Source organism: Gadus chalcogrammus, chromosome 10, assembly GCF_026213295.1.
Source record: "Gadus chalcogrammus isolate NIFS_2021 chromosome 10, NIFS_Gcha_1.0, whole genome shotgun sequence".
NCBI lineage: Eukaryota > Metazoa > Chordata > Actinopteri > Gadiformes > Gadidae > Gadus > Gadus chalcogrammus.
In genome coordinates, this window is record NC_079421.1 from 12,398,102 (window position 1) to 12,411,744 (window position 13,643).

Below are 13,643 nucleotides of genomic sequence, written 5' to 3' on the forward strand. Positions count from 1 at the left end.
CCCAATGTTCCACACGAGTCCTTGCAGAGCTACATCAGCCCCTCGACACAATTAGTGTGTGTGTGTGTGTGTGTGTGTGTGTGTTTGTGCTTTCGTGTGCGTGTAGTGTAAAGAGACTGCATGTGTGCACAACCTACACATGCATACGATTCTGCTACTCCTTATAGGCCATGATAATTAACCGGGAGATCCTGCAGAGCTATGGAGCCATTGGGGGATTGAATGCAGCCTATCTCATGGCCCAGCAGTCCTGAGTCCTCTACTTCTCTCTTGTTTAACCCTACTCTTCCTATTGACTTTGGATCCAGAGACACTCTGTTTCGGCCATTAGATCGTTTGCATGTCTCTGTGTAGGAGCGGGCACATTTGGGTGTCTGCTGTTGGAAGATGTTAGTGTGCACGGAAGGGTGGCCATACCTGTAATATCGGTTTGTCATCTTGGTCACCACACGTAGCTCTGAAACACAGGCCTTTCAAGGGAGAATTTATATAGGTGTGTGCACGAACATTACAGTGCAAGCTATTTGGCTTAAGCTATTTCCATGGTTGCTGATATCCGATGTGTGGATGATGTGCAGCATGGTTGAGTAGCTATCTTTAGTCTTGTACTCTGTCTGCGTCTCTCCCTCCCACCTGCTCTCTCCTCTTTTCTTCTCTCTCTTTCCCTCTCCCTCCCCCCTCCCTCCCTCTCTCTCTCCTCCTAGACACGGAGGTGGAGAGTTATTGCGAACAGAACACACTATCTCACCCACAGCTTGTTCTATGTGTTTATTGGACATGTGGCTGTCAGACTAAAGTCAGCATTGGTAAACGAGGAGCAGGCGGTGAGCTGGGTGTAACTTGAGTGTGTGTGGTCCCTCTGTCCCTTGCCTTAGGACTTCATGTTTGCATTCAAGTCAGTAGAAAGACAGTACATACACTCCGGGGTATTTTTTATGAAGGGTATTGGTGCACTTCTATTTAAAAGGGAGCTCACTGTATTTATTCTGATTTCATTAGCTTCTATGTTGACTTTGAGGGCTATTTAAAGCATATGGCAACACATCATGTCAGCCATTTCTGTTTTAATGTCGGCAACAGTGTTAAGATGTTTAAATGTATCATCCTAGTCTATTCTTCCTCACAGTTAACCAGCTTTGAAACTCTTTCGAGTCCTTTTGTTGAGTCTTTTGACTAAAGCATGGCTACTCTCCAGCCAGGGCAGGTCTTTATAGGGCCCCTTTTATACTACCAGAGTGTGATAAGCCATTAAAAGCCGTTTGAAATTCTGCCTTTTCCTGTGCCTGATTGACATCACAATTCGGCTTGTCAACCTAGTTGTATTCTGAAAAGATCAGTCTATTCGCCTAATCAGTGGTTGGTAGCAAATGTTGCTGATCTATTCATCATACATCTAGGTGGACAACCCCCCCTTGTGATGTCACTCAGGCACAGGAAAAAGCTGAATTTCAAACGGCTTGTAAAGGGTAATCACACTCACACCTGGTGGTACAATAGGGTTCCTTTAAGCCTGGTCCTTTATGTATGCTGTACCGTTGGCGACTGTTCTGTTACTGTTCTAGGCCAATAGTTGTATTGTTCAGGCTTTCCTGATTCTATTTCCTTAGGCTACTTGCATGAGTCACTCATAAATCATACGATCAATAAAATCTCACATACCTCTGTGCAACACTTACAGGCGGAAATCACCGTCATTTCCATTAATCCTTCCCAAATTTGGAAAAGGTTAATGTAGTGCCGGAAAAAGTTAGTGTAGTGTCGACCAACTTGAGTAGTGGTGTTGTGTGATGTCTTTGTATTATTGAGGCCCGAGCACAAGAGCTGAACAAACAGTTTATAGCACAGGGAATGGATGACTTCAACGTGTGGTCTGTTGTGCGGTGGTTGACCCTGTTTGCTTCTGAGCAAATGAAGGTACTTATTAACCCCCCCCTCCCCCGCTAATAAAAACATCCCATCTTCCCTATTATGGCATTCCTGGTGTTCCACGGAGCGTCAACCCTCCAGCGTTGGCTGCTGCTAATAGTGGCGGCTAGCAGGGGAACATGTGGCAGCAGAATTCCAAATTGCCTCCCTCTTCCCATTGCTGGATGATGTGAGTCATTAATGGGTGAGTCAGTGGGTTGGGGTGAGGTTACTCTGAACAAGAAGAGAGAGAGCGAGAGAGATGGTTTAAGTGTTGAGTGTCTGTGAACAGAACAACCTAACTATACCGGTTTGGTGGCTATGTTAACTGTAGCCCACTAGTAGGAGCATGGATCCGATGTCATCCTTAAAAAAACGCTTCATGCCGCTAGGCGCTCAAAGTCGTGCTCTTGAGTCCAGATGTTGGCAGTGCTTCCACACCTGGTAGCTAAAGCGCTTTAGCTAGCTATTGACACACCTGTGTTTTCAACCTTCCTCAATGGCGTAGCACATGGACGGATGTTAACATGAGTACTTCAGTGACCATGACAAGGGCACTTATAATATAATTACCTCACTTCCGTCGTATTTAACCTGACGAATGAGAGCTGTGCTGGTTGGAAAGCCTGGCTTGGCAGCGTTTGTAGTAGTATTTATTTTGGCACATCTGTTAATGGCTGTACACGCTCAGCAGCAGCACTGGCTGTCACCACTTGTGTTTGGATACTACGACCACTACTATGGAATGGCTGTTTCTCTTGTTTATATGCTCTCTGTCCACGCCACTGCTCTGTCTCTATGGCCGTCTATGAATCTCTTTTTCCGTCTCTCTCTGTCTCACACTCATTTGGTCTCTCTTTCTACCATGCTCTCTCTCTTTCTACCGGCCTCGCACTCTCTCTCTCTGACATGCCTTCCGGCTCTCTTTATTTCCATCTCGCTTTCTCTCTCTCGCACTCTCTCTAACATGCGCTCTCTCTCGCTCTCGCTCTCGCTCTCGCTCTAACATGCTCTCTCTCTCGCTCTAACATGCTCTCTCTCTCCCTCCCCCTCTCTGTCTTTCTCTCTGTCTGTCTGTCTCTCTCATATGCTCTAACACGCTCTCTTGCTCTCTTGCTCTCTCTCTCTCTCTCTCAGATTCTCAATGGCTCCCTATGCTGTGCCGTGTGACATCACCCTGTGAGCGACAGGGTGATGGGGGTGCCGGCCGGTTGGGGGTTGTGGGGGGGGAATTTGGCATGGAGGCTGTGTTAGAGAGCACGGAGCTGCGGGAAATGTAGGCCAGCATGGAGATGGAGGAGGAGGAGGAGGAGGAGGCTGGTAGTGTCGTCTGTGTGTGTTTGGGGAGGTATGGGGGATTTGATCGCCCTAAAATGGTCTCTCTACGTGGTTGCGTTCCATCTTCACCCTTTGCCCCCCTTCTTTCACCATGTCATATCTCTCTGTCTTTCTGTCTGTCTTGAGTAAGCTTGTTTTTCCTTGTTTACAAAGTGGTTGTGGTTTCACTTCAGTGTCTCCGTCCCCTGCCTGACGTGACGTCTTGTTGGGGGCGTCGAGACGTTCGCCGCCGTCCGTCAGTTTGGCTGGAATGAGGAGTTATAACTGTGGCGAGGGGTTACCGTGGCAACTAATATTGCTGCATAAATCTCTTTTGGCGGCTGTGCGAGTGTGTCTGTCTGTCCGTCTATCTGTGAGTGTGTCTGTATCTGTGTCTGTGTGTCTGTGTCTGTGTGTCTGTGTCTGTCCTGGCCGTGCTGGGATGGATGGAGGTGCCCGTGGTGGTAATGGTCGGTTGTGGCGGTACTAGGGATGCAAACAATTAATCGATTATCGATTAATTGTCGATAAGAGATTACTCGATTAAAATAAATTACTTGCAATTAATCGCATTTTAACCCGTAATTCCCCAACCGTCCACGTGAGGGCGCACTTGACGCCAGACGTACTTGACGCACACGCGGGAACACAAGCGGGAACACAAGCAAAGCAGGGCCGTGTTCCAATACCCGTACTTCCATGAGTATACTTAAAGGAAGTATACTATCCGCACTGGCTACTACGTTAATTTTTCAGATGTGAGTGCTGTTCCAAATCGAGTACTCCGTGGTGCACTAACCGGAAATTACGATCACGACTGCCGCCGTGGCTCCTCCCCCGCAATAAACATCCCGCTTTGAACGGTGAACTCTTTACGCCTAGCAGCTATAAAAAGCTATAAAAACTATAAAAACTACAAAATGACTCTATTAATGCAGGCTATGTGGAAAATGCGCCGACTTTGGCTCAGCCTGGCTCCGCCTCTTCTGCTACGTAGCTAAGAAGGCTGCCGTTGAGTACGGGGAGTGTCCTTCGATCCACACTTCACGATTAGCCCGTTTTGAGTACGGCATCCGGGTCCTTGAAGTATACTTCTTTTCGCCGGATCTGAATTGGAGTACTGCGTACTCAAATTTTGGCTAGTAAGTACGGACAGTACGGGTATTGGAACACGGCAGGACAAGACAAACGAAAAGCGGGACACTGACACGATGAAGAGGGCAAAACGGAGTGCAGTATGGAGCCACTTTAAGTTGGTTAATGACGACAAAGACGCCAAATGCACAATATGTGGAAGTATTTTAAAGTACAACAACTAAACGACTTCGTTGAATTACCACCTAAATGTGTCACATTCAGAAGGAAATTCAGCTTCTCAGAAGAATTGCCGCTTATCAATTAATCGATCATCGATCGATAAGATGAAACAACTATCGATTAATGAATTACTCGATAATTTGCATCCCTAGGCGGTACATTACTAATTCAACAGTTGGCCCAGGGACAGGACAAGGTTACTGGGTTACGATGAAAGTGAGTCGGAACGACAACGTTTTGTCCGTTGTTCGGTTCCAGCACGCGATTAAAGCGCAAGTCTGCATTCTGAAGCTTATTTACTTATTTATATATAAGCTGTTGTGTTGTGTGTATATACCATTCCCTGCGTCTCTTGTTCAATCCGCCATGTTGCAACATCAGGAATAGCACGCATGCTCTACACTGCCTTTGTACAGAGGAGCGAGAGAGTGCTCTAATGTCATTAATTATTGAAGTCCTTTTGAAGTCTTTATATCAATCCAGAGAACCGCTAAACAGCCAGTTCAAGGCCCACATTAGCTTTAAGCGTCTGATTATTTTGGCGATGCTGCTGTTTTCATGGGCAAACGATTGATTGCTATTTTTATGTCTCAACTATTCTTATATGCTTCTATCCTCCGTGTTTTTCTCGTTATACATATCAGTGCTTCAGCCCTGTCAAAGGGCTGCCAGTATCATTTACATTCAATCAATCAGGCTGGGATGGGAGAAGATGTGGAATCAGAAGCATGAAATTCGTTTAGCTTTTAGAGTTTAGGCTGGCGACCCAAGCCAAGCCTTACAAGGTCAATGAAAGTCATGTGTTTAAATCCATTAGGGGATGTTATTTCACAGTTTGTTTGACTGGCAGTGAGAGGCAGGTAGAGAGGGAGGGAGGGATGGAGGCAGGGACGCAGACTGATGACTTTAAGGATGCAGATGTTAAAGGAATAGAAGACTCCCCTCTTTGGGTTAAACAATGGGAGTTTTCGATGACTGGGCTTTAGTGCCCGTATTGTGAAACTTTCAGCTGATGCTTGGTCAGCAGAGGTGCGGCTCTCCCGGCCAGCGGGGGGGAGGCAGGAGTGTAGAGGATGGAGATCGAAATCATCATGCCGGGGAGAGGTCAGCTCGTCTCCCTAGAGACGAGCTGCCAGACACATTCTCATGCACTGTTGGGCCCCCAAGCACCGCCCAGGGATTCAGTTTTGGACATCATCATTTCCAGTTTTGGAAATGATGATGTGTCAGCCTGTGTGGGTGTGTGTGTGCGCGTGTGTGTGTTTACTCTGAAAGCAGAGGATGTAATGAAGATGTAGTTGTTTTGTTTTTGAACTCACTTTCTCTCTCTCTCTTTCTCTCTCTCGCTCTCGCTATCTCTCTCTATCTCTCTCTCCCTCTCTCCATTTTTCTTACCCATGTACAGGATGCCTCCAGCAATGATGTAGACAGACAATGACGATGATGATGACGATGATGCTGACAAGGATCACGATTGGCTGAGCCAAAAGGAAGAGCTGCACTGGAATCTCTCGCTCCACTGAAACTCTGGGCTTAAAAACCTAACAGGCCCGAATCCCCGCCCACCTCGCTCTATGTCTGTCCTGATTGGGCAGCAGGAGAGCCATGTCTTCCGCCACCCCTCCCTCAGCCCCGCCCCTTAAGAAGGGAAGGAAGCCGGAGCGGTCCCAGAACATGGCCGACGAGACGCACAGCGCCAATGAGGAGTTGAAGGGACGGCTGATGGACGCACACATGGAGCTGCAGCAGGAGAGGAGCAAGGTGATGGGCAGGGGGAGGAGGAGGAGGGGGGAGGGAAGGAGGAGGAGGAGGAGGAGGAGGGGGGAGGGAAGGAGGAGGAGGAGAAGGTGAAGGGAAGCGGAAGCGGCAGAGGAGGAGGGAGGAGGAGGAGGGGGGAGGGGGGAGGAGGAGGAGGAGGAGGAGGAGGTGAAGGGAAGCTGAAGAGGAGGGAGTGAGGAGGAGGAGGAGGGGGGAGGGAGGAGAGAGGGAGGGAGGGAGGAGGGAGATGGGAGGGAGGAGGAGGAAGAGGAGGGAGGGAGCTTGTGTGAGGGGCATTATCAAACGTTGTCAATACCCACGCCACACACCGGTCGATATTGGGTACACAGCCAATAGAAAAGTAGGACTCTGGAAAAGTGTTTTTGGCTGGAAGTAGCGAGCTTTTGCATTTTACAGATCATTCGCCCCATTTAACAACTTTAAACGTTTTTTGGTCAACACTTTGTGTGACCAAAAAATCACCAACCAAAAATGTTTGATTTAATCACAGTTAGAGGTACAGTCTCTTGGGATGCCCTCTTGCTTGTTCATGAGAAGGAACAAGCAAGAGGGATCACTTCTCGCAGGGGTTAAGAACCCAACGAGGAAGAGGCTGATGCCTTATGCAGAGAGAGATAGAGCAGTAGGGTACACCGAGATGGAGCAGGATAAGGAGACATTGATGATGTTCTGAGTGATGGATAGTCACCGTGGTAACCAACTAGAGGAGACACTCTCGCCTCTAATCTGAAAAAATCAATTATTTTCGATATGGGCAGCTAAGATGAACAGGAAATGTGTGCTCAAAAACAGACCTTCATTGAATTTAATTGGATTGGCCTTCTCATAGAGCAGTAGATATATTCTAATCTCTTCCTTGATGCTAGTTTACTTTGGTGGTGGCTCAATCCGCCATTCGTAAAAATGGTGTCTATAGTTTGTTAGTTATTCAAACACAAGAAATGTGGGCATGTTTTATTCATCTCTCATGGTTGTAGGCCTGAGGATCTGTTGTTTCTCTTGTCTCATCAACCAGATGCTATCCAGAAGCTAGTCTGGATGTTAAGGCCGCTAGCTGTTTGATGTGTACAGATTCCTCTGAATGTTCAGTGATTAAAAAATATATCATAACGATGACATTTGCTTTGGGCGTTTGGGTTTCTCCAGCAGTCAGTGCCAGGTGTTTATATACTAAAATGTAGACACAGCTTTACCCTCGCTCGTCCTTTCCTCCCAAGGTGTTTCTATGTCACCCCCTCTCTCCTTTGTCTCTCAAAGGTGCAGAACGCAACATAAATTAACTTTATTTACCCCGAGGGGAAATCTGTTGTGCACATATGGTCGGCATAAGCAGTAAAAGTGCAATCAAAAACATTAACTGTCCATACAAATCACGAAACCACCCAACAACCCATTTGTGACGCATAATCCACACACACACACACACACACACACACACACACACACACACACACACACACACACACACACACACACACACACACACACACACACACACACACACACACACACACACACACACACACCAGAGATGGAAATTAACTTTTTTGCCCACCAGCCACTGTGGCAGGTAGATTTAAAAATCTACCAGCCACTCATCTTTTTTACCAGCCACTTTTTATGCGCTATATATTTTTTAATATATGCGTACATTTTAAACAAATTGAAATGTTAAAAATAAAACAACATGCATGGCTACACCATCATAAGTCAATCTAATTAGTGCCTGAATACAAATGTGTCCACAGACATGGTAACTAACGTATGATAGTAAGCATTATTGGCCCTTAACACTAATATTCAGAAAAAACATTGCCTCAAAAGGCTATTGGCCTATTGGCTAGTAGAGGCATATACTTGAACTTTATACCCTGAACTTTTAAACGTTGCAAACGTGCAAAAACATAATTATATATTTATGTGGCATTCAGTCCAATGCTGGAAATATATCTGTGGCATTCAGTAGGCCAATGCTGTGATAAAATATGTAAAGTATGACCAAGTGTTGCTTTCTGTTCAATAGATAGAACGTTATCAATCCCCTGTGGGAGAAATTTGTTAATGTTTGTCCCTATAAAACAATAATGGTAAAAAAAATAAATACACGACGGTAACTGCGTAAGTCAAACCGTCCAATCTGAAGGCTCTACTTAACCACGCCCCCTACTCACTTCCACCAATGCAAAGCGAACAGAACTGAGTCGGGGAGGGCGTAGCATAACTAGTTTGCGAACGACCCAAAGAAACGCAACGCAAATACAATGAGAACATGTATGAGGCTTTAATAAAATCCCGGACGATTTTTAAATTCCGCCACACATTTTTTAAAAGTGTCTCAAAAAGAGGGCATGTCCGGGCAAAAGACGACGTCTGGTTACCCTACGTACGGGAAACCCATTTGGTTCCTACCTGTAACACTGTTTAATAGCGTCCCAAATTGGTGAGCGCTATCCTGGTAATTTCTCTGCGTGAGAAATACGAAGTGTGGCGTGTGCATGGGTTGAATTGCGTGTGTCAAACGCCGAATGCGTGAGACGAGAGCCCTGTTACCGGTATATTATATAGTCAAAAGAGGCGGACCTTACTGGAAAGTATTACCCGACACAGTGGCGGGTGAAGTGACACAATTCACCCGCCACCATACAAATCCACCCGCAAATGGCGGGTGGCGGGTGTTAATTTCCATCCCTGACACACACACACACACACACACACACACACACACACACACACACACACACACACACACACACACACACACACACACACACACACACACACAGCCACCATCTGTACTGCACACCCCATCACACAGTCCACAGCTGGCTCTCTCATCACACTCACCTGTAGGAAGGAGCTGGCCTCCCCTGCCTCTCCCAGGGCTGTGAGCCTCTCCTCCTCCCATTCCTTCTACCTTGTTCTGAGAAGGCGTGTGCTAGCGGGGATGAGAGGTGTCCATGTTCTGGCTCTCTCATCACATTTACGCTGTAGGAAGGAACCGCACCCCCCCCCCCCCCCCCACGAGACACGAGAGTTGTCCGGTGTAACCCGGTTCTCCCATCACACTCGCCTGCGGCTCCTCCCTCTCCCGGGGCTGTGAGCCTATGTCTCTCCACTCCGGTTGTATTCCGGTTCACTCCCCTCACACTCCCCTGCGTCCCCTGCCCCCCCCCCCCTACCCCTCTCCCAGGTGTCCAAGCTGCGGGAGCGCGTGCAGGAGCAGCGGCAGGCGCGGGAGCTGGAGCAGCACAAGCACGCGGTGGCGCTCACGGACCTGCGCGCCAAGCTGCACGAGGAGAAGCTGCGGGAGCTGCTGGTGGCGCGCGAGGCGCAGGGCCGGCAGCACGAGGTGGAGCTGGCGCGCGCCATCAAGATCCGGGAGAGCGAGGCGCAGCGGCTGCAGGGGCTGGTGACGGTGCTGCGGGACGGCGCCCCCGACAAGCTGAAGAGCGCCCTGCTGACGGAGGCCCGGGAGGAGGCGCGGCGCGGCTTCGACCTGGAGCGCATCAAGCTGCAGCAGGAGGTGGGGTGGTGGGTGGAGCTGTGGGGCGCTGGTTCACTCTCTGTGTGTGTGTGCACGTGTACATTATGGATGCAGGTTTATAGTGTGTGTGTGTGTGTCGCCGTTTCGGGGCACAGGTTTTGTGTATGTGTGTGTGAGATGCAATGCATAAAGCATAAAATTAAACTGCAATTTCTGTGCATTTTGAAAAGTTGTGTGTGGCTGTGGAAACTTGATGGTTTGCTTATCCCCTCAAATTCCCCTAAATATTTGTAGGTTAGTGTTTCGTCCTTACCTGAGCCATTTTTAGCTTTTTAGCTAAATTTAGTATCTTCGCAGGTTGTTTTTAGTAGAACAGACAGTTTTTCTGTCCCTCTGGTCTATGTGGGTGTGTTAGTGTGTGTGTTTGTGTGTGTGTCTGAGGTCATAGATCAATGCTGAGTCAGTGACAAGCGGACCTTTCAGCTTGTGGCCTTAAACATGTATATGTCTGTGTGTTGGTGCCACAGAGGTCTGTGAGTGTGTGTGTGTGTGTGTGTGTGTGTGTGTGTGTGTGTGTGTGTGTGTGTGTGTGTCTGTGTAGACTCCCAGTATCTTGTGGTGAGAAGGTACAAAAACAGGAAGGCGTATGTTAGCTTGCTCGCGCCAAGCTTTTGTTTTCCTGTTGCCTTCAAAGATAATCAGAGCTTCCATCAGCGCTATTGTCTGAAGGCATTCCAACTATATTTATGTCTTGGTATGCGTGGGGGCCTTTGTGACCTGTGTGCGAGTGTATTTGTTGAATGTGTTTGTTTAGGTTTACATTTTAGGACAGCTAACATATTTAAATTTACATTTTGTCATCTTTTTTATACAGATGTTTGTTTTGTGTTCATATCACCACTCATCACTTACTTACACCACCTATTATAACAATTATTTTTGAATTGAGCTGCTGTAACTTCTTAATTTCCCCTCGGTAAAGTAAAGTACCTATCTGTCTAACTGTCTTCCTGTCTTCCCGTCTCCCTTTCTCTCTGTCTCTCTGTCTCCCTGTCTGCCTGTCTCCCTATCTCTCTGTGTCTTTGTCTCCCTGTCTCCCTTTCTGCCTGACTCCCTATCTGCCTGTCTGCCTGTCTTGCTGTCTGCTTGTCTGCCTGTCTCCCTTTCTGCCTGTCTCCATATCTGCCTGTCTGCCTGTCTCCATGTCTACCTGTCTGTCTCCCTGTCTCCCTATCTCCACGTCTCCCTGTCTGTCTCCCTGTCTCCCTGTCTCCCTGTCACCCCGTCTCCCCGTCTCCCTTCCTGTCTGTCTGCCCCATCCTATCCTGTCTCTCAGGTCCAGGAGCAGAAGGTGACCAGGAAGCAGGCCGAGGAGGCCCTGGCCAACGCGCTGCAGGCAGACAAGGCCAAAGCAGCCGATCTCCGCACGGCCTACCAGCACCACCAGGATGAGGTGCATCGCATCAAGAGGGACTGCGAGAAGGACATCCGGCGGCTGGTGAGTCTGACCTCTCCAGCGTGGAACCATGTTCTGTGGTCTGGAGGTCAACGCCCCGATTAGGGGTTTACATGGAAGGAAGTGGATTAAACCTGCTGACTTTTCTCTGTGACAGCGTTTCACAACGGTTGTTAAGTATGGAAACGGCTTTTGACACAGCCTTATTTTTACACAACTTAATCCAGGTCCAATTCCATATAAGTAAGTAAAAGTATGTTTGTAAGTGCAAGTGTATTGTCTTTTATCCACACACATAGTAGGAGGCTGAAGGAAACGTCGTACCTCACAGACCAAGGTGCAAATGTCACTTTAACACTTACTACTTACAGAGAAAACATACGATTACTAAACAACACCTACAAAAACAAAGGCAAGGCTGTATGTATTAGAGTTTAAGTTATGAAAACAAAGAGAGCCATTGTAACTCCTGCTGGAGCTTTATCTCTACCCTATTGGAGGCTAATTGCTGCGCTGGACTCTTTTCCTGATGTGCGATGAGCTTATCTGCTCCCGATAAAACACTAAAACCCCCTGCTGGAGTTAACCATTAGCAGCTCTACACACTCAAAGCCACCACAGGGGACTAGGCAACGCAATGGAACCCAGTCACAATGAAAATGGAAACCAGTCACAATCATAATGGAGACCAGTCCCAATGAATGGGTGTTTATTCTATGGAGTCATACTTGCAAAGTAGAAGTCAGAAAGAATGTGTAATGGGAAAGAGTGACTGAAGCAGCACACTGGCAAGTAGGGTTAGAGGCGAGGCATGGGCACTGTGTGCAGGAAGTTCTGGTGGCTCCGAGTCGGAACACTTCATGTTTCATGAATTAGTTAAACAACATCAATCCCTAATGCATGTTGTTGGCCCTCATGTGGGGTTTCACACACACTCGCACACACACACACACACACACTCACACTCACACTCACACTCACACACACACACACACACACACACACACACACACAGTCACACTCACACTCGCAGACACACACACAGATTATTTCCTCATGTCTCCGGTACATTAGTGGTTTATCTTGATAAGAACAAGCTGCCAAAGTCCCTTCCCATTGGAAATCCTCACATAGACCTCTCGGCCTGGGTGGAGCTCTCTCTCCCTCTCTTTCAGTCTTGGTCTCTCTCGCTCGCCCCCCCTCCCTCCACATACCGGCTCCTCCACCTGCACCATACGGACAATCTCTTGAAAAGTGTACACCCATGTTGTACTTTACTGAGTATTTCACAAATCCCGAGCACCTAAACCCAGTAAACAAGGAGTAAATAATTGCGCTGACTAGTTTACGCCCTCTTACCACGAGAGACTTAATCTGGCTTTCAATGTTCCCTCAGCGGGGCTCCACCGCAGCCACAGCCACATCGCACAGCTTACCGGCTGCTTAAGGGCCACCGGGGTGGGTGGGTGTCAGCGTCGCTGTAGAGGGAGGGGGGGAGGAGGTGGTGGGAGGGGGGGAGGAGGTGGTGGGAGGGGGGGAGGAGTGGGGGAGGGGGGGAGGAATACGAGAGCAAAGGTCCGGACTTGACCTAATCTTACCATGTTCCCACTAATCCACCAGTGCCGCGGTCCTTTTCCTCCCTCTCCCCCCGTGTTTCGGTTCCTCCTACACCACCAACCATCCGTCCCCTCACCGCCCCCCTACCCTTCCCCTGCAGATGGACGAGCTGAAGGCCAAGGACCGGCAGGTGGGCGCCCTGGAGCGGGAGCTGGGCGCGCAGGCGGGCCACGCCCAGAAGCTGCAGCTGCAGAAGGAGGCGCTGGACGAGCAGCTGGGTCACGTCCGCGAGGCCGAGCGCCACGGCAACCACGGCAGCCCCAAGAGGGAGGCCATGCCCTGGCTGGGGGAGACCCCCGACCTGCTCTACAACCAGGTACACACACACACACAGACACAGACACAGACATACACACACAGACACGCATACAAACACATACGCACAAGCACTCTCACAGAGACACACACGCACGCACACAGAGGCACACGCACACACAGGCACTCACACAGAGACACACACACTCGCACATGCTTACACACACACACGCACGCACGCACGCACGCACGCACGCACGCACGCACACACGCACGCACGCACGCACGCACGCACACACACACACACGTGCAAATACACATGCACCCTTGCACCAAAATGACACATTCCTAAGAAGGATGTCCACCTCTATATTGAATGCACATCTAATCCGCAGTATATCATGGAATGAAATGTGCTGACACATTCCTTGCATATCATTTGCTGAATGCAAAGGGACAACTTTGACAACTGTGCACAAACCCACAGAGGACATGTTGGATTAGATCAGGTTT

At 48.6% G+C, this 13,643-nt stretch overlaps 1 protein-coding gene across 1 annotated transcript in view; it reads left to right on the forward strand.

The window, feature by feature from the left end:
• Nucleotides 1-13,643, forward strand: part of jakmip1 (janus kinase and microtubule interacting protein 1) — a 32,605-nt gene that overhangs the window by 2,924 nt on the left and 16,038 nt on the right. The window contains exons 2-5 of the mRNA XM_056600472.1: nt 5,945-6,300; nt 9,509-9,841; nt 11,139-11,300; nt 12,976-13,191. Coding sequence (XP_056456447.1) covers nt 6,145-6,300; nt 9,509-9,841; nt 11,139-11,300; nt 12,976-13,191 — 867 coding nt within the window. The 5' untranslated portion in view covers nt 5,945-6,144. The remainder of the gene's footprint in view (nt 1-5,944; nt 6,301-9,508; nt 9,842-11,138; nt 11,301-12,975; nt 13,192-13,643) is intronic.